The sequence below is a fragment of the Neophocaena asiaeorientalis genome, unplaced genomic scaffold, assembly GCF_003031525.2.
Source record: "Neophocaena asiaeorientalis asiaeorientalis breed wild unplaced genomic scaffold, Neophocaena_asiaeorientalis_V1.1 scaffold669, whole genome shotgun sequence".
NCBI lineage: Eukaryota > Metazoa > Chordata > Mammalia > Artiodactyla > Phocoenidae > Neophocaena > Neophocaena asiaeorientalis.
This window is the reverse complement of record NW_020174694.1, coordinates 1021765-1042625: the sequence shown is the minus strand read 5'-3', so window position 1 is coordinate 1042625 and position 20861 is coordinate 1021765. Positions and strand designations below refer to the sequence as shown.

The window sequence follows — 20861 nt, the reverse complement described above, 5'->3', positions numbered from 1 at the left end:
CACTGCTGAGGGGACCACTGTCAGAGGATCCCATTTCATGAACAGTCACTGAACTCTGTTTCTTGTATAGTCTTGGACTTTTACTAAACTCAGATAAACTAAGCTCAGATGTGGCTATTTCATCAGAGTTACTTTCACAAGGATCTTCAGCTTGGGAACAAACATTTAATTAAAATGAATGTTTTTGTTTCTCTTCCAAAATGGTGGTCCCAGCATAGGGATGGGCAAAGCTTCTTGGTTCTTCTTCTCTTGTGGATGTATCTAGAAGGTAACAGAAGAGGCTGTTTGTTCCCCTTTGGAGCCATTCATAGTTTCCGAGTAACACTGCACAATAATTATCTTAAGAACAGACCTCCTGACATAACTTACATCAGACTTTTCTGATAGCAGTCCTCAACATGTCCTTATTTATTTTCTTTTAGAACATTTTGGGCAGGCAAGGGCCATGAGGCAGAGGTCATGGGTCCTTTTCAGAGCCCTTCCTAGCGTAATGTTCCTTGTACTGATGGTGAAAAGCACACATTGTTATTTTGGTAAGCAAATTACAAAATTGAAGATTGCTCGACTGGGACCAAAGATATAGCCACTGCAGTGGTGTGGTAAGAAATGTCTGCACTAAGACCTTGGCCTTTGGGGCTGACAGAGCACATCTGAGAGGGTTAACAGGATCCTTCTGTATCCCCACAGATGCTGATGCAGAGATTGAAGGAGCCCCAGCCTCTCCCTTGGATGTGGTGTCCTTGGATGCCAACAAAGATTATATCATCATCTCTTGGAAACAGCCGGCTGTGGATGGAGGGAGTCCTATTCTGGGATATTTTATTGATAAGTTAGTACTTAGTCTAACTTCAGTTAGAGTGATTTGGCCATAGAGACACATGCTTGATTTCTCCCACCATTTCTAGGTGAAGTGTTTTCTTTACTGTTCTCTCCCTCTTTTCCTTGTGTCTCTGTCTCTGTCTGGTGTGTATGTATATATATGTGTGTATATACACATACCTACCTGTTTACCTAAATTCCAAAGATAATCCTTGAATTGTACTACCAACCCAAGTCACTAATTTGGCGAGAATATTATGAATTTGTTCACCTAATAGAGGCCACTTTAGAGATGAAATAGCTGGTATTCAATATGCTTAATGTCCGTATTATTAGTATGTCAGTAATTTAAGAATATTAAGTAATTTAAAGAATAGTACTCTAAGAATACTAAGAAAATCTCATTTATATCACAGGATTCAAGTCTGACAAAGAAATAACAAATATCCGTAGTATTAAACTGTTTTATCTACAAATCGTTGCTGTTTACATTCTCCAAAACTTAGAGGCTTTATATTTATAGTAAATGGGTCTTACATATGAATTATCCAGTGAGCTTGGCCAATTTAGAAACAAATTTAGATTATTGACCTAAATACATTATTGTCTGACTTAGTTTCTTTTCAGATAGTTGCTCCAATTCTCTTCCATTTTTGAGTAATAAACCCTGACTGTAAAAACCACTAGGGGCAGATAATCTATGCCACTGTAGTATGACAGGTTTGTACCAAGGTGGATTAAACTTAATATTTATAGCAGTAAGTAAGTATATGCCTACTGAGCTCAGTACCAACCAGAGAAATATTTATAATAGATTATACTTTATTTATAACTGTACACTAAATGTTTCCACGTTATTTCATCATTGAATAATGATGAACTGTGAAGTTTTAGATATATTCTTTTTTAAAAAATATGCATCTGTATTTTAATTAAAAACATAACTATCTACCTTTGTAAAAGTATCCCTCTATGTAAATGCACCGTTTTTTTACAAATCTAGTAAGATTCTTTATTTTTGAATTTTATTTTATTTATTTTTTTATACAGCAGGTTCTTATTAGTTCTCTATTTTGTACATATTAGTGTATATATGTCAATCCCAATCTCCCAATTCATCCCAACACCACCACCCACCCCACCATTTTCCCCCTTTGGTGTCCATATGTTTGTTCTCTGCATCTGTGCCTCTATTTATGCCCTGCAAACTGGTTCATCTGTATCATTTTTCTAGGTTCCACATATATGCGTTAATATACGGTATTTGTTTTTCCCTTTCTGACTTACTTCACTCTGTATGACAGTCTCTAGATCCATCCACGTCTCTACAAATGACCCAATTTCGTTCCTTTTTATGGCTGAGTAATATTCCAATGTATATATGTACCACATCTTCTTTATTCATTCGTCTGTCGATGGGCATTTAGGTTCCTTCCATGACCTGGCTATTGTAAATAGGGCTACAGTGAACATTGGAGTGCATGTGTCTTTCTTTGTGCCAGTACCATATTATCTTGATTACTGTAGCTTTGTGGTATAGTCTGAAGTCAGGGAGTCTGATTCATCCAGCTCTGTTTTTTTCTGTTTTGTCCATCACTCTCTCTCCCTTAGGTGTGAGGTGGGCACAGACAGCTGGTCTCAGTGCAATGACACACCTGTGAAGTTTGCTCGTTTCCCAGTCACTGGATTGATAGAAGGTCGTTCTTACATATTCCGAGTTCGAGCTGTGAACAAAACTGGAATAGGTCTCCCCTCTCGTGTTTCCGAGCCTGTGGCTGCTCTGGATCCAGCTGAGAAAGCTAGACTTAAAAGTAAGTATTTTTCATTATTCAGGATCATCTTGAATTTTTTTTATATGCCTGAAATAGATCCTATTGCAAGGTGATTTCTCCACTCTCCACTAGAGGGAGAAGAGAATAAGAAATCCTTTACTGATCAGAAAAATCCAGGGGAAAAAAAGACAAAAACAAAAAAGTATTTGTTTTTTGACTCATCTGTTCACTAAGGGCTTTATTTTATGTTATTTTTATTTGATTCAGAAAACTTTGCCTAATTTGACTGAGTTACAGGCATTGTGTTTGAAATGAAATATGAAAACCAAAAGGCTGGAGAGCTTTTTTTTTTTTTTCATTTTATTAGCACAGTTCAAATATACTTTTCTTTCTGGTTCATTTTCTTAAAATTGTCAGGTAGTTTTCTTAATCTTGAATTTATCCCTTAGAGCATTAATACTCAACATTGTGAATTTCTTTATATCAAAGGAAAAACACATTTACGACACATCGTGTCTGATCTGTACTCGTGTTTCTGTGTTAGAGTCAAAAATAATCTTTTCATATATTTAGCCTCCAAGTCTCAATGTCAAAACTGTGGTACATGGGGCTTCCCTGGTGGCGCAGTTGTTGAGAATCTGCCTGCTAATGCAGGGGACACGGGTTCGAGCCCTGGTCTGGCAAGATCCCACATGCCGCGGAGCAACTAGGCCCGTGAGCCACAACTACTGAGCCTGAGCGTCTGGAGCCTGTGCTCTGCAACAAGAGAGGCCGCGGTAGTGAGAGGCCCGCGCACCACGATGAAGAGTGGCCCCCGCTTGCCACAACTAGCGAAAGCCCTCGCACAGAAACGAAGACCCAACACAGCAAAAATAAATAAAATAAATTAATAAACTACCCCCAACATCTTCTTTAAAAAAAAGAAATTGTGGTACATGAATTATGCTCTGCATTTGTTTCATAGGAACCAATACAGCATCCTTAATAATAGGGACCTTAAAGTGGCATTAACAGAATTGTTGGAATTTCACATTTCAGTCTATACCAGATTTCTCAACCTTGGCCCTATTGACATTTTAGGCCAGGTAATTCTATGTTGTAGGGGGCTGTCCTGTGCATCGTAAGATGTTTAGCAGCATCCCTGGCCTCTACTCGCTAGACGCCTATGGTTCCCCCACTCCCTCCTCCCCCCCGCAACCCCCATCATGACAATCAAAATTGTCTCCAGACATTATCACATGTCCCTGGGGGGCAAAATCACCCTAGTTGAGAACTCCTGGTCTATGCCATTTATAACATTTTCAGTGTTATTCTTGACCTTAAGTACATGTAGTGGCATCATAAAAATCTAAGTAAAATAATGTCACCTTCTCTCTGGAGACTTTTCTAATCAGGCTCCCTGATTACTCTCCAGTCACTTTTCACCCACTGTCCAACTTCTCTCCCTCTTTCCTAATTCCATCTCATACTTTCATTTACTCCTCTTTAATAACTTTTAATGAAAGTAAGATTTGTTGGGATTGAAAATCAATTATCTTGCTTATTACCTTTCTGGTTTTGCACACATTCTGGTGAAAAGTCCCTCACTTGAAGCAGGAGTTGAATCATTCTCTCTTTCTGATGTCTTTCTGATATCACAGAAATGAATTTCCTCTTTAACTTTATACTGCCTGTCTCACTCATTTTCCTTACTCGGGATCTAAACTGCTTTCCTTTGTAAATAACACTTTCAAAATTAATGGAAAGAAATCTCTTTCGTTGAGCTTTACTGCAGGATCAGCGCCCCTCTCCCCTTTCATCTTCATTATGACATAAATAACAGCCTGGCTTACAATTGTTCCTGAAAGGTTTCTCCCAATTAAATGCTATCTCTCAAGAAGGGTGAGAGAGCCTATGTGTTTCAGGAGATACATGGGGAACAGTGTATGAACACAGGCTGTTTACCTCGCCTGTGTCAGTACAGTTCCGGAAACGTGGAATCTAGCAGATTGTGAGTTGTTTGAGAACAGAGACTATGCCCCCTCTCCCCAAAATACCATGTGCATGCTTGGTAAGACTCACTAACAAGGTACATAAGTAAACTAGTAACAAACCCATTTGGGACTAATCTGGCCAGTTTACCAGTTTCTCAGTGCAGCTGAACTGCATTTGTGAATGTTTCTGATTTTTGTATTTATCTCTGTCAGGTCGCCCTTCAGCACCCTGGACTGGACAGATCATTGTCACTGAGGAGGAACCGACAGGTAAAAACCACGTTTTCCCCGGACAGTATTGCCAGTGCTCTGCTATGCAGTTTGGCTTTTGTTGTGAGGCTACAGTGTATATTATTTAAGTGTTTTGGAAAGAACATTCTCAAATATTTGGAGATCATGAAGTAACTTATGTTGTCAGAGAATCGCTTTTTTAAAAAGCTTTATTGAGGTATAATGACATACACTAAACTGCATGTCTGCAAAATGAGCAATGTGATAAATTTTACATGTGCAAACACCTGTGAAACCATCACCGTGATCAAAATAATGAACATATCCATCACCCCTAAATTTCCTCATACCCCTCTGAAATACCTCCCTCCTGCCCCTTCCTCATCTCCAGGCCATCACTGATCGGCTTTCTGTCACTATCGTTTGTGTTGTCCACAATTTTAGATCAATGGAATCATACTCATTTTTGTCTGGTTTCTTTCACTCAGCATAATTATTCTGAGATTTATCCATATTGATGCATGTATCAGTTTATTCCAACTTATTTATACCTTCACCATTGAAACCTTCTATGAACCTCCTTGTTAAGTGTTTTTGTGGACATACACTTTCATTTCTCTTGGATAAATACCCAGGGTTTGAATGATTAGGTCATCTGATAGGTGTTTGTTTAATTTTTAAAGAAATTGCCAACTGTTTTCCAAAATGGTTGTACCATTTTACATTCCCATCTGCAGTAGTCCAGAGTTTCAGCTGCTCCATACTGTAACCAGTTCGTGGTATGGTCAGTCTTTTTAATTTTAGCCTTTATCATTGGTGCATAGTGGTGTTTTGTACCATGGCGGTATTTCATAGTAGGTGTATAGTGGTCTTAATTTGCACTTCCCTTATACTGTTGAGCACCTTTTCATGTGCTTATTTGCCATTTTTGCATCATATTTGACATCTTTGCCAAATCCAAGTTCATTCAGATATTCTCCCTTTTTTTTTTCTACACATGTTATAGCATTAGCTCTTATATTTCAATCTATGATCCATTTCAAATTAATTATTTCTATATTGTGTGGATTAAGGGTCTAAGTTATTATTATTTTGCATATGGCTCTCCAGTTATTTCAGCAATATCTGTTGAAAAGATTATTTTCTTCCCATTGAATTGCCTTAGCACCATTGTCCAAATCAGTTGATTGTATATTTGTGGATCTATTTCTGGAATCTTTATTGGTCAATTTTATTTTCTCTACACCAGTACCACACTGTCTTGATTACTGTAGCTTTTATAAGCTTCATGTTTTTTTTAAAGCTTCACAGTTTTGCAATCAGGTAGTATAAGTCCTCTAATCTTTTTTTTCCCCCACAGTTGTTTTGGCTGTTCTAAGTCTTTGCATTTCCATGTAGAATTTAAAATCAGCTTATCAATTTCTTAAAAAAAAAACAAAAAACCCTGCTGGGATTTCATTTGAGTCTTTTATTCTTCGTGATTTTCTATCTACTCATTCTATCAATTATTTTATTTAATTATTTTATTTTATTTATTTATTTTTGGCTGCGTCGGGTCTTCGTTGCTACGCAGGCTTTCTCTAGTTGTGGCCAGCGGAGGCTACTCTTCGTTGTGGTGCGTGGGTTCCTCATTGCGGTGACTTCTCTTGTTGCAGAGCATGGTCTCTAGGCATGCGGGCTTCAGTAGTTGTGGCTCGCAGGCTCTAGAGCGCAGGCTCAGTAGTTGTGTCGCACGGGCTTAGTTGCTCCGCGGCATGTGGGATCTTCCCGGACCAGGGCTTGAACCTGTGTACCCTGCTTTGGCAGGCAGATTCTTAACCATTGTACCACCAGGGAAGCCCCTCTATCAATTATTGTTAAAATAGTGGTGACATCTCCAACTAAATGGTGGATTTAAATGCTTCTTGTAGTTTTATCAGGTTTGGTTTCATGTGTTTTGAAGCTTTGTTATTAGATGCATAAATATTTTTATTGTTATATCCTCTTACGCACTGACCACTTTAATATTAGGAAGTTACTCCTTTTATCCACGGTAATACATTTTTGCTTGGAAATCTGTTTTGTCTGATATGAATATAATGACCCCAGCTTTCTTTTGATTAGTGTTAGCATGACATATGATTTCCTTCCTTTTACTTTTAACCTATGTGTCTTTGTATTTAAATCATGTTTCTTGTAGGCAGCATATAATTGGGCCTTGCCTTTTTATGCAATCTGGTAATCTTTACCTTTTAATTGGGGTGTTTGAGCTATTTACATTTCATGTGATTATTGATATGGCTGCATTTAAATCTACCATCTTGCTAGTTGTTTTCTATCCGTTCCATCTACTTGTTTGCTTTCTTTTCCCTCTTTCTACATTCTTTTGGATTAAATATCTTTTATTATTCCATTTTATCTACGTTATCTTATTAGCTATAATTATTTTTTCTTTTATAGTAGTTTGGAATTTATAATATACATCATATGACAATGTACCTTAAAGTAATATTATCCTACTTCACATGTAGTATAAGAACTGACAGCAGTATCATTCCATTTACCCCTCCTAGCCATGGTGGTGTTGTTATATATTTTATTTGTTTATATATTATAAACTCTATGATACGATGTTATTATTTTGGTTCAAACAGTCACAAAGCTTTCAAAGAAATTTTAAAAGTATGAAAAATGTTTTCAGTATTCACTCACATTTTTACCATTTCTGTTGCTCTTTATTTCTCTGTGTAGATGTGGATTTCCATCTGATGTGATTTTCTTTCCACCTAAGGCATTTCCTTTAATATTTCTTGTAGTGCAATCCTGCTGGTTATGAATTATTTTATTATTTGTATGTTTGTGAGAGTCTGTATTTCGTCTTCATTTTTGGACTATATCTTCACCAGCTATAGAATTCTAGGTTGACAGTCTTTCTTTAGAGGTTGGTCCATTGTAATATAGGTCTGCACTGTAAGAATGACTGCTATCATTTTTTTCCCTGTCATTCTTATTTGTGTTTTTCTGTATGTAATGTTTTTTTTTCCCATGTCTGCTTTTAAGATATTCCCTTTATCACTGGCTTTAGAAATTTGATTATGATGTGCATTTGTGTAGTTTCCTTCATATCATGTGCTTGGCGTTTGCAAGTTCCTTGAATCTGTGCATTTATGGTTTTCATCAGATTTGGAAAATTTTTTTCACATTATTTCTTTAAATATTTTTTTCTATACTCCCCTCTCTCTTCTCTTCCTCAGGAACTCCAATTACATGCCTCTTGAAACCAAAGCTCAGTGATGCTGTGCTCATTTTTCCTATCAGTCTTTTTTTCTTTCCGTGTTTCATTTCTTTCTGTGTTACTTTCTACTGCTATGTCATTACTTTTATTATTATTCTCCTCTTTAGCCTCTAACCTATTGTGAATTCCAGGCAATGTATTCTTTGTAAAAGACTTTGTAGTTTTCATCTTAGAAATTAATTTGTATTATTTTAATATTTTCCATGTCTTTAATTATCATCTTTAATCTTTAGCCTCTTGAACATGTGGAATACATTTATAATAACTTTATGTCCTTGTCTACTATTCTATCATTTGTGACATTTCTGGTTTTGTATCATTGATTGATTTTTCTCCTCATCATGGGTTGTATTTTCTTGCTTCTTTGCATACTTGGTGATTTTTTTCTTTTTTTTGGCTGTGCCTCATGGCTGTTGTGATCTTAGTTCCCTGACCAGGGATTGAACCTAGGCCCTCAACAGCAAGAACACTAACCACTGGGCCACCAAGGAATTCCCTGGTCATTTTTTTTTTTTTAACATCTTTATTGGAATATAATTGCTTTACAATGGTGTGTTAGTTTCTGCTTTATAACAAAGTGAATCAGTTATATATATAAACATGTTCCCATATCTCTTCCCTCTTGCATCTCCCTCCCTCCCACCCTCCCTATTCCACCCCTCTAGGTGGTCACAAACCACCGAGCTTGCCTAGAGAAGATCCTTTAGCATTTGTTGTAAAGCTGGTTTGCTGGTGCTGAACTCTCTCAGCTTTTGCTTGTCTGTAAAGGTTTTAAGTTCTCCATCAAATCTGAATGAGATCCTTGCTTGGTAGAGTAACCTTGGTTGTAGGTTTTTCTCCTTCATCACTTTAAATATGTCCTGTCAGTCCCTTCTGGCTTGCAGAGTTTCTGCTGAAAGATCAGCTGTTAACCTTATGGGGATTCCCTTGTGTGTTATTTTTCCCTTGCTGCTTTTAATATGTTTTCTTTGTATTTAATTTTGATTAAATTAAATATGATTAATTTTGATTAATCAAAATTAATCAGTTTGATTAATATGTGTCTTGGAGTGTTTCTCCTTGGATTTATTCTGTATGGGACTCTCTGTGCTTCCTAGACTTGATTAATTATTTTTCTTTCCCATATTAGGGAAGTTTTCAACTATAATCTCTTCAAATATTTTCTCAGTCCCTTTCTTTTTCTCTTCTTCTTCTGGAACCCCTATAACTTGAATGTTCATGTGTTTAATGTTGTCCCAGAGGTCTCGGAGACTGTGTTCAGTTCTTTTCATTCTTTCTTGTGCGAGAATCTCCCCGCTTTGCCCTCCGCATCCCTGTTGCTGCGTTCTCCTCTGCGGCTCCGAAGCTTCCCCCTTCCGCCACCCGTAGTCTCCGCCCGCGCAGGGGCTTCTAGTGTGTGGAAACCTTTCCTCCTTCACGGCTCCTTCCCACTGGTGCAGGTCCCGTCCCTATTCTTTTTTCTTTTGCCCTACCCAGGTACGTGGGGAGTTTCTTGCCTTTTGGGAGGTCTGAGGTCTTCTGCCAGCATTCAGTAGATGTTCTGTAGGAGTTGTTCCACGTGTAGATGTATTTCTGGTGTATCTGTGGGGAGGAAGGTGATGTCTGCGTCTTACTCTTCTGCCATCTTCCCCTAGATCCTCCATTTTTTTTTTTTTTTTTATGACATGCCAGACATTTTGAATTTATGTTGTTTGGTGTTGGATATTTTTTTATGTCTATAAATATTCTTGAGCTTTGTTCTGGGGAAACAATTTGATTCTTTCAAGGTTTGCTTTTGTTTGGTGGAATCAGAGCAGCCTTTAGTGTAGCCGTAATTTGGCTGAATTTCAGAGGTAGTACTTTTCTGAGTACTCTACCGGATGCCCCATGAGTTAGGAGATTTCCAGTCTGGCTGGTGGGAAGATGAACTCTCCCAGGTCCTTTGAGAGCTTTGAGAATTTTTCCCTCCAGTTCTTTTGTGTGGGTGTTCCCGGCCTCAGGTGCTTTCCTTGTATGCGTGTGCTGATCAATACTCAGGTGAATACTCCAAAGGGACCCCCTCAAGTCTCTGAAGCCTTTCTCTCTGTGAAGCCTTTTCCTCCCCATGACTCTCTCTGTGCACACTTTGCCCTCCCTGGAATTACAGCTTCTTCTCCTCCACTCAGGGAGACTGCCAGGCTCCACCTGGGTTTCTCTTCCTGAGCTGCTGCCTTGAAACTCCCTCCAGACAGTAAGCTGGGACAGTGGTAGGGCTCATCTAATTTTCCAGCTATGGGGTATCATTGTCCTATGATGACGGATGTCCAATGTCTATAAATGGTCATTTCATATATTTTGCTCATTACTTTACTTGTTTCACATGGAAGGGCCACTCCAATGTCAAGAACTGTAGAGGGTCTGAAACATCACCCTACTTACGAGCCAGCAAGTTTCATAGCAGTTTCATAGATGCTGACAAAAGGCATGAGACTCCCGGGTCAGAGAGAAAGGGCTCTGTTACCCACAGCACAGCGGACAGCATGAGCTTCGTGTTCTCACTGGTCCCCCTGCTTCCCTGAACCCCACAGGGTGATGTGGAGCCACACATGTGGACGCTGCCCATGCAGAGATCTGCGTCACAGCTGAGAAAGCTTGCCCTTAGGAAACCCCAGTCTTACAAGGGAGCTGCTCACCAATCTACTCAAAGTTTCTTGGAGAAAGACATCTTTACTATTCTGGTCAGAAACAACTCTCTGACCTAGAGGATATACTATTTCTATATTCCAAGGTTGTTTGCCACCCAAGCATACTTGAAAAGATATTCTGTCAAAAAGCTGATTTAAGATGCGCAGAAGGGCTTCCCTGGTGGCGCAGTGGGTAAGAATCCACCTGCCAGTGCAGGGGACACAGGTTCGAGCCGTGGTCTGGGAAGATCCCACATGCCGCAGAGCAACTAAGCCCGTGTATCACAACTACTGAGCCTGTGCTCTAGAGCCTGCCAGCCACAACAAGAGAAGCTACCGCTCTGAGAAGCCCACGCCCCACAATGAAGAGTAGCCCCCGCTCGCCACAACTAGAGAAAGCCTGCACGCAGCAGCAAAGACCCAACGCAGCCAAAAATAAAATAAATTTATTTTAAAAAAGTAAGATGTGCAGAAAACATAACTTGTATCATTGCTACTGTTTTTCAGGACTGTAAGGAAATTAAAATTGTCAAGCAAAGAAAGTAAAATTGTGGCTTTGAATGAATGAATGAATGAATGAAAGTTTTAGGAAGAAGTTTAGAGACAAGGTACTTCTTTTTACTGTGGAGCAGTAATTAGCTCTTCCTCCCTCTGTGACTCTTGAGTGCCCTGGGCTTCCCAAGTGTGTGCCCCTCACTATTCCCTGTTGTTTTTCAGAGGGTATTGTTCCCGGGCCTCCCACAGACCTCTCTGTCATCGAGGCCACACAGAGCTACGTGGTGCTGAGCTGGAAGCCCCCCCGTCAGCGTGGCCATGAGGGCATCCTCTACTTTGTAGAAAAGGTAAGACTCTGGGATCGACATTATACCTCTTTAACACTTCTTCAAGATTTCTTTAAGGAAGTAGAGATTAAATTTCTATTGTGTCCTGAACTTTTTAAACTCTTATAAACTGTAAACAATTTCTATAGAAAAATGTGTATCACACAGAACTTTGCCTTAAAGTTCAGGGGGTTTATGGATCTCTGAGGGTCACCCATAGACTCCTACAAGGTCCACAGACCCCAACTCATAACCGTTCTAAGAAGAGAAATGTTCCTGAAACTGTAGATTGCCTCTGTGACACTGTTTTCTCGACACTTTTTCTGTCTCCCTTGCCCTAGAAATGCCTTTTCATCTCTCTGCACTTGTCCTTCTGCAGGAAGGGTAGATGGGCGAGAGGAATAGAAGATACAATACTTTCAAATGGCTGCGAGAGTGAAGACAGAAAGTCCTCACGTGCTCCCTCGAACTTGGCTGGCACTACTCTAAGTGCCGGTGGGAGGGTGGGGTCAGGGGTTACAATCAAGAAAGATACTGGCTAGTTCTTTCCCTCAAATGTCTTACAATTATATTGTAGTTATCTTGGAGGGCAGCATACAATGAAGGCCTAAAATGGGTGGAATGATGAGAATTACATGTGAATCTATCCTATACCCATATTTGAGGGGAGTTCTAATAAGTATTTATGCTGAGAAAATGGAGAAAAGCAAGACCTGGACAAGACGTTATCTGGGGGAGCTACCCCAGCTGCAAGTGCACAGGGGAGCACCTGCCAGGCAAGGCACAGGGCCTGAGGTGGGCGGAGGAAGTCCGCGCCTAAAGGGAACATTGGTACTGGAAAAGGGCATTTAAAGAGAATGTGCTGAAACTGAGGTTCAAAATCCATTGTTAAGAAGGTTTTGATTAGGATATAATTGAAAAAAATTAAAAGAAGTTTATCTTATCTTGTATGTAAGAACATTTTTATTGGCAGCTATGCACCACTTTTTAGAACAATGAATGAAACAACTGTTTGTACTTTTTTGTTATATTTTATTTTTATAAAATTCTGTGATAACATGTTAAGGTATCATTTACATTTTGCTTTCATAGAAAAATCATAGAAAAGGTCATTTATTTTTTTGCAAAAATGTTATGGAGCTCAATTAATTTTCCTAAAGTCCTCTCTTTTACCTTTAATGCTACTCTGATCATTCAATTTCAGAACACCTATTATTAGATCACCTTCCCTGACAATTATTACAAGAGAATAGATATCATAGGAATATAGGTGTAGGTAAACATCTGCAAATTAGGTAACAACATAAAAGCAATATTCGACTATCTTTATGGCCTTTTAATTATTTCTGATTAGCAGCTCTTGAGAAAATTATACTGGAGCTAAAAACACTAGGGTCTGTGGTTTCCCTTTATTAATTATTATACTTTTCTTTGATGAGGACATTTAACTCACATCTTTGAGGAGCTTTCCTCACTTGCTTCTTATCCCTAACAAATCGGTAACAATAAGTGGATCATCTCTTCAACGTGTAATATGGACATCTTCAAAGAAATTCTGATTTTATCAAAATAATACTAAAAATTTTTATTTTTATTAATTTTTATATTTTCTAGATATTAGCTTCAAATAAAATATAACTTGAGTAGCATTCTTGATTAAAAATTTTTTCCCTCAATTTTTTTTAATAGAGGACAAGACAAAGAGTGATAAACATTCACTTCCTGTGGTGTTTAATACACCCTCCCCAGTGAATCCTTTTGAAATGCTCCACATGAAGACAGTTCTGAATAAGCTCTGTGACAGTAATTACCATCTTTCTTAGAATAATGACACAGTAAGAACCTACTACCGAGGCCTTTTCTTGAGATGAGTCAGCTTTAGCTTCTGTTGAGCATCTCCTCTGGTCACATAAACTCGAATTTCTCCACGAAAGTCTGTCACCTTTCCAGGCCTAAATACGTGAGCCAGGTTAAAATTTAAATGTTCTTCCCACACTGCACCTGTTCGTATGGAACAGAAGGGACATTTATGAGTGCGGCATGGGTAAAGAGGCCTGTACAGGCACCACAGACAGACAAAAGGGCCAGGACATTGAGGTAGTAGGGGAGCAGCACACATCCAGAGACCTGGGGCACATTTACAGAGGAACTGTCCAAATGCTAGACCATTCTCCTGAGCCAAGTCTCAGATTATCTCCGATGAACCACTTCTATCTAATACGTTGACCTTTCTTAAGGGAGATGTTCCCATGCTCTCGTCCTGTGGCGAGTTTCCATCCCCAGGATGTTCACGCCTACAGCCGTGCTGCCTCTTTGGTTACCCCTGTGCTTCATTTCTTCATGGAACTTTTTAAGTGGGATTTGCACATAAAGGACGAACTTGCCTGTCATGGTGACAGGTTGCAACCAGTTATGCCATGTCTGTGAGCTCTGAAATGGTTGATATTGAGAGGAATTAGATAAATCGGGTCTCAGCACTCCCAACCCTTCCATCCTACTATGTTCTTTTCAGCCCCCCAATTTTTCCCCAGATGTCTTATGTTTTCAGCTCTTTCTCTCATTCCCCTATCAGAAGTCTGGTCATGTCAGAGGCAAGGATTGTATTACTTGGTAGCTCTGTTTCTATCAAAGGAATAAAAATAGCTAATGTTTACAAGGACCACATACTGTTCTAAGCTCTGCATGTGTTAACTCACTTAATTCTTACTGTAATTCTATGAGGGAAATACTTTCATTTACATTATGTCTATTTTGTAGATGAGGAAACTGAAGCATAGATGGGGTATATAATTTGCCCAAGATCACACAACTAGGAAGAGACAGAGCTAGGATTTGAACCCTAGCAGTCTGGCTCAGGTCCATATATCCAGCTCTTATACACTGCTGCCTTTCAACCTTCCCAAGCCTAAGTCTCCTCTGGAAAACCTCAGTAATCACACAATATTACCTCCACAGTACCTACTTCAGAGCACAGTTGAGGGGATTAAAGAGTTACAATGGGGTAAAGTTCTTAGCACACTGAAATGCAGCTACTATTTTTATTATGAAAGTGTAAATGACTGATAAATGTTTATGTGTTCCCTAAGGGAGAAAATGTCAAAATGAATCAAAGCCATAAACTAAAGGATAAAAAGTCTGGGAGAATTCTGTCCCTCAGTGGGGAGCAGATTGACTGTTTGGGGGAATTTATCCTCTCTACCCTCCCACACACAACTGACACATTATCATAAAAGGCACTGCAAGGGACTTCAGAGGTTAGCTTGTCAAATTCGCTTATTTTACAGGTGATGACACTAATGTGACTTTCCCAGGATCACATATCTCGTCGTTACCAAAGCTAGGACCAGAATCGGTGCCTCTGAGTTCTTTTCACCATACCGTATTGCCTCTCATTTCAAGTCAATGAAGGTTATGCTGAGTGACGCACCAATAAGCTTATTGTCCCCCAGCTTTATCATTCTTGACAACTGGTCAATCTATCACAAGGTTTGGATTCCCAGAAAAGTCTCTTAAAACTGTTCAGAAGTTCTGGAGCGAAGTCACTTCTGCTACCTTGGGCCGAGCTGAAAGTTATAATAGTAGGGAAAAAGGATTACTGAAGACTGCTGATAGTTTTCTTACTGTATTCTGTACCTAAGCTCAAATACACACCACATCCTTCTTTCAGGGATTTCAAAGTCACTGTAGATCAATTTAATTTCAAGGATAAAATATCTTTAAATTGGTTTTCCCCATTATTTATTCTAAAATAGGGGCAAAAAAATAACATTTTCTTTATCTTACACTAACTTTATGCATTCAGAATTCAGAAAAATTTATTAATTCAGAAACAAAAATTGTTGATTATCTACTATGTGCTAGATAACAATTCCAGGCTCTGGGGTATAGCAGTGAACAAGACAGCTCCCTGAACTTGTTTCACTGGAATTTACTTTCCAATGAAGGAGACAACAAATAAATAATTTAATTTCAAGTGTTGATAAGTGTTTTGGTGAAAAATAAAGCAGAGTAAGTAAGGGATACAGAGAGATAGGAAAGGAGCAAATAAAGCTTTCAGATTGGTAATGGAAGGAGGGTGATCAAGTGGGCCTTTCTGAGGAGGTGGTTTATGAGCACAGACCTGCATGATGTTATGAGACATTAAATAAAATGCAATTAAAATAACACAGTTCGTAACAACATAATGGAAATTTAAGTATAAGTATCTAACATAGCATATTAAATTTAATTACCTACCCTAAGAATTAGAAAAGTATCTGACCCCAAACTATCATCTAAATAAATTAAGGACTTTTGTAAGTAGACCAATGATCTTATTTAGTTAAAAAGGAAGTGAAGTATTAAAGCAGCATATTTGTTCAACAATACAGCCATATTTGATTTAGATAATCCTGTGTACTTCAGATGTTTCATACCCCATTTCCCCCAAATCTCTTTTGCAGTCCAACTTGCATAACAGGTAGTAGTTTGTTGGCAGATAAACGAACTTCAAGATGCCTGGCTTAGAGTTCCAGTTTATTCTTTCTGTGCTTTCAATGGATTCCACTGTTCTGGCTGCAGTGTGATGCAGGAACAGAAAACTGGCAGCAGGTGAACATGGAGCTCCCTGTGAAGTCTCCCCGCTTTGCTCTGTTTGACTTGACTGAGGGGAAATCCTACCGGTTCCGAGTCCGCTGTTCCAATTCAGCAGGAGTTGGTGAGCCCTCCGAGGCAACGGAAGTGACCATGGTCGAGGACAAACTTGGTAAGTATAGAGTTTGCTTGAGCCACTGTAAACTTATTTAACTTCAGTTCAAGAGAGGATTCCAAAGCAAGAATCTTATTGGAATACGTATATATTCAAAAGTAAAAATCATGACATCCTTTTTTCATATTATAAATGTAATTGATGACTGTACTTGACTGATACATTAAAATTTTTCATTATTATGAATTATTATGAAAAGTACACTTCTCCAAGAGTTTCAACAGTATTGCTAATGTATTTTTTTCTGGAAGGGGTTGGTATGTTCCTGGGTGTTTAGTTTCTCATTGTACTCCCAAACTAGCATATTTTAAAAAACTTTCTGCTTTAACAAATATATTATAAAAGAACTGTGTGTTTGACGTGACTACTAGTGTAAAATTTATATATGTGTGTGCATGTCTGTGCACACGTGGTAAGAATGAATTTCTAAACCACATTGGGCTGGACCATCATTTCCCTCTTTTCTCAGACATCCCCAAGCCGCCGAGCAATATCATCCCAAGCAGAAATACAGACACATCAGTTGTCGTTACGTGGGAGGAATCCAAAGATGCTAAGGAGCTGGTCGGGTACTACATAGAGTCAAGTATTGTTGGATCTGGCAAGTGGGAGCCCTGCAACAACAACCCCGTGAAGGGTACAAGGTAACCGCAATATGCAGGATGGGTCGGGGGGGAGTGGGGGTATGACACTGGAGCCACAGGGGCTGAGGAAAGGACCGCAGACATGGACCCAAACAGCAGCACAAGCATCAAACACAGGGAGATTATTAAAAACATTATGCTCTGAATATCCAGATGAACTTAAAATTGAACATGTCTACAGCCATACATTTGAAAAAAGGATTACTAGTGATATTAAACACTTAGAAACACACAATGCCAGCTATGATAAGACATCATTTCATAGCTCTTTTCTGATTCTTTCCCTGTATGCTGTTTGTCCTTTTTAACCCTCTGTTCGTGGTTTAATACCCAGTGTGATACTAGATTTCAAGGATCTAATAGGCTCTAGCGAACGTAAATTAACCAGACATTTTATTTTATTTTTATTTATTACTTTTTTTTGGCCATGCTGCGTGGCATGTGGGATCTTAGTTCCCCGACCAGGGATCAAACCCGTGCCCCCTGCATTGGAAGCACAGAGTCTTAACCACTGGACCGCCAGGGAAGTCCCTTATTATTATTCTTTAAATTCAAGTACAATTGACCTACAACACTATGTTAGTTACAGGCGCACAACATAGTTATTCAATATTCCTATACATTACAAAATTATCTCCACGATAAGTCTAATTACTATCTGCCACCATTGCAAAGCTATTACAATATTATTGGCTATATTCCCTGTGCTATAATTTCATCCCCATGACTCATTTATTTTGTAGCTGGAAGTTTGTAACCCTTAATCCCCTTCACCTATTTCACTCACCCCTGACCCTGCTCCCCTCTGTCAAACAACTGTTTGTTCTCTATATCTATGAGTCTGTTTCTGTTTTGTTAACGTTTGTTCATTTGTTTTGTTTTTTAGATTCCACATAGAAGTGAAATGAAATCATATGGTATTTGTCTTTCTCTTTTTGACTTATTTCACTTAGCATAATACCCTCTAGGTTCATCCATGTTGCAAATGACAAGCCTTCATTCTTTTTATGGCTGAGTAACGGTCCATTGTATATATATGCCACATCTTCTTTATCCATTCATCTATCAGAGGAAACTTAGGTTGCTTCCATATCTTGGCTATTGTAAATAATGCTGCAGTGAATATAGGGACACATGTATCTTTTTGAATTAGTGTTTCTGTTTTCTTCAGAAAAATACCCAGAAGTGGAATTGCTGGATGGTATATGGTAGTTCTATTTTTAATTTTTTGAGGAACCACCATACTCTTTTCCATAGTGTTTGTACCAATTTACATCCCACCAGCAGTGCATGAGCATTCCCTTTCCTCCACATCCTTGCCACCACTTGTTGTTTCTTGTCTTTTTGAGAATATACATTCTGACAGGTGTGAGGTGATAGCTCATTGTGGTTTTGATTTGCATTTCCCTGATGGCTAATGACGTTGAGCATATTTTCATGTGCTTTTTGGCCATCTGTATGTCTTCTTTGGGAAAATATCTATTCAGATCCTCTGCCCATCTTTTAATTGGGTTGTTTGGGGGATTTTTGACGTTAAGTTTTATGAGGTTTTTTTTTTTATATTTGGGATATTCACCCCTTATCAGATATATCATTTGCTTATGTCTTCTTCCATTCAGTAAGTGGCTTTTTCATTTTGTTGATAGTTTCCTTTACTGTACAAAAGCTTTTTCATTTGCTGTAGTCCCATTTGTTTATTTTTGCTTTTGTTTCCCTTGCCTGAGGAGACAGAGCCAAAAAAATATTATAAAACCAATGTCAAAGAGCATATTGCCTATGCTATCTTCTAGGACTTTCATGGTCTCAGATCTTGCATTTAAGTCTAATCCATTTTGAGTTTATATTTGTATATGGTGTGAGAAAGTAGTCCAGTTTGATTCTTGTTCATGTAGCTGTCCAGTGTCATAAATTATGCAGGCATTTTAAATGAGCAGAAAAAAGTATCAACATTTTACAAATTTTGAACACCAATATGGTTAAATCCAGTGCTGAGGAGAGATAAACACCAAAATAAAGACATTCAGAATACTTTGCTGTCTCCTTGTATCTGTTTCTAATGTGAGGAGGGTTACTTTTTCTTGCTTTTGAATATTTTATCGACCAGCTTTGCAAGTTGATGATGAATTCTGGCCTGCATCCAAATTCTGAGTCTCCTTTGATTTAGGACCAACCTCAGAGGAGACTCACCCCATCCCAATTGTCAAGCAGGCTTGTTAGGCAGCTTCTGACTTGGCCACTTCTATGTCCAAGGACCCCCAGAGGATGAGTCGTTCCTTTTGCAGAACAGGAGAGAATGAAGACAAACCAGTTAACGGGAGAAGGCAATATGTTTTGCAAGAGATTCATTTAGCCTGTTTGTGTACTTCACGTTTACTCTGAGTTCTCCACATTTCCTGGGGACTATTTAGAAATTTTCATGGAGGGTAGGCAGAGTCTGCCTTTCCATAAATAGAACGGAGCTGCTCAAGGGCCGGCACCATTTTTTATTCATCTTTGTATCCTCAGTACCTAGCTCAGTGTCTGGAACACTGAAGTGCTTAATAAATGTTTACTGAACTGAGCTGGCCTACATTATGACTGCCCTTATTAAATATTTCAACATGCTAATAGTGATGGAGTCATTAGCAGACCAGTTATTTCCTCTGCTTACAGTCCTCAGGATGCATTAGACTGTTACAGTGATTCATGAAGCAGTTTTTCTTTATAGCCATAATAGCTATTGAAGAGTGGGGTTGTTTTATGTGTCAAACTGCCCGTGGATTCACACCTCATTATTGGACCCTTAAATGCAAATAACAATTCTGGAGTCAATTTCTCAAGTAATTGTACCTTCCATGGCATGCAGGGAGGCAGTGAGTAGGCCTCTATGACTAAGGCAGCCAGTGCCTTACAGCTATAAGTATATCCCTGAAATAGTCATTAATCGTGTTATTAATACCACCTATTATGTATTAAATGCCTCCTATAGCCAGGCCCTGTAATAGGTACTATATATACTTTTTGCTAACGTTTTTATTTTTAATTTTTTAACTAAAGTATAGTTGATTTACAATGTTTCAGGTATACAGCAACGTGATTCTGTTTAATATATATTCTTTTCTGAATTCTTTTCTGTCATAGGTTATTACAAGATATTGAATATAGTTCCCTGTGCTATACAGTACAAATAGATAAACAAGCGTTGTTTATCTATTTTATATATAGTAGTGTGTATCTGTTAATCCCAAATTCCTAATGTATCCCTCCCCGCCCCCCTGGTGCTATATATACTTTACGGTCAATCTTCACACAAAAATTACCATGTAGGCGTTATCATCTCCATTTTACTGATAAGCACACAAAGGCTCAAAAGGGTAGGATGTTTGTTCAGGGGATAACCAAGACTCCTCATCGTTTGACAGAGTGAATTTAGAAAATTGCCTGAGGTGCCTTCTTGTTTAATGTACATATGTTACCTGCATCTCTCTACATCTTTTTCTTCCTTTTAAAAAATGAATCATTCTCATAAAGCCAGATCATTCCATTAAGCTAACAATCAACTTCCCTAACCTTCCTCCTGGGAAAGTTTTTTTAAAACTTTCTTTCCTTTCAGGTTTACTTGTCATGGATTGACTACCGGTCAGAGTTATATTTTCCGGGTCAGAGCAGTTAACGCAGCTGGACTTAGTGAATATTCACAAGATTCAGAAGCAATCGAAGTAAAAGCTGCTATTGGTAAGTTCCTAGAAAAATGAATTTTTCTAAGTTACAACGAAAGGTACCATCCTCTTCAGAAATTGTGTAAAACTTCTAATATTGCTCGATGATTCCATCCTCAGATGATCATTGTCTCTGACTCAGGTGACCTCTAACCTTCCACAGCTGGCATTTTACAGATCTTCATCACTTATCCAGATTCTGTGCATCTGTAGCCTTTTCATCTTCACCAGTCCAAGTTT

At 38.6% G+C, this 20861-nt stretch overlaps 1 protein-coding gene across 2 annotated transcripts in view; it reads left to right on the top strand.

The window, feature by feature from the left end:
* Positions 1–20861, top strand: part of MYOM1 (myomesin 1) — a 129568-nt gene that overhangs the window by 52007 nt on the left and 56700 nt on the right. For both annotated transcript variants that reach the window (XM_024758955.1, XM_024758954.1), the window contains exons 10-16: positions 688–829; positions 2431–2630; positions 4778–4834; positions 11429–11553; positions 16093–16276; positions 16749–16923; positions 20516–20637. In XM_024758955.1, coding sequence (XP_024614723.1) covers positions 688–829; positions 2431–2630; positions 4778–4834; positions 11429–11553; positions 16093–16276; positions 16749–16923; positions 20516–20637 — 1005 coding nt within the window. The remainder of the gene's footprint in view (positions 1–687; positions 830–2430; positions 2631–4777; positions 4835–11428; positions 11554–16092; positions 16277–16748; positions 16924–20515; positions 20638–20861) is intronic.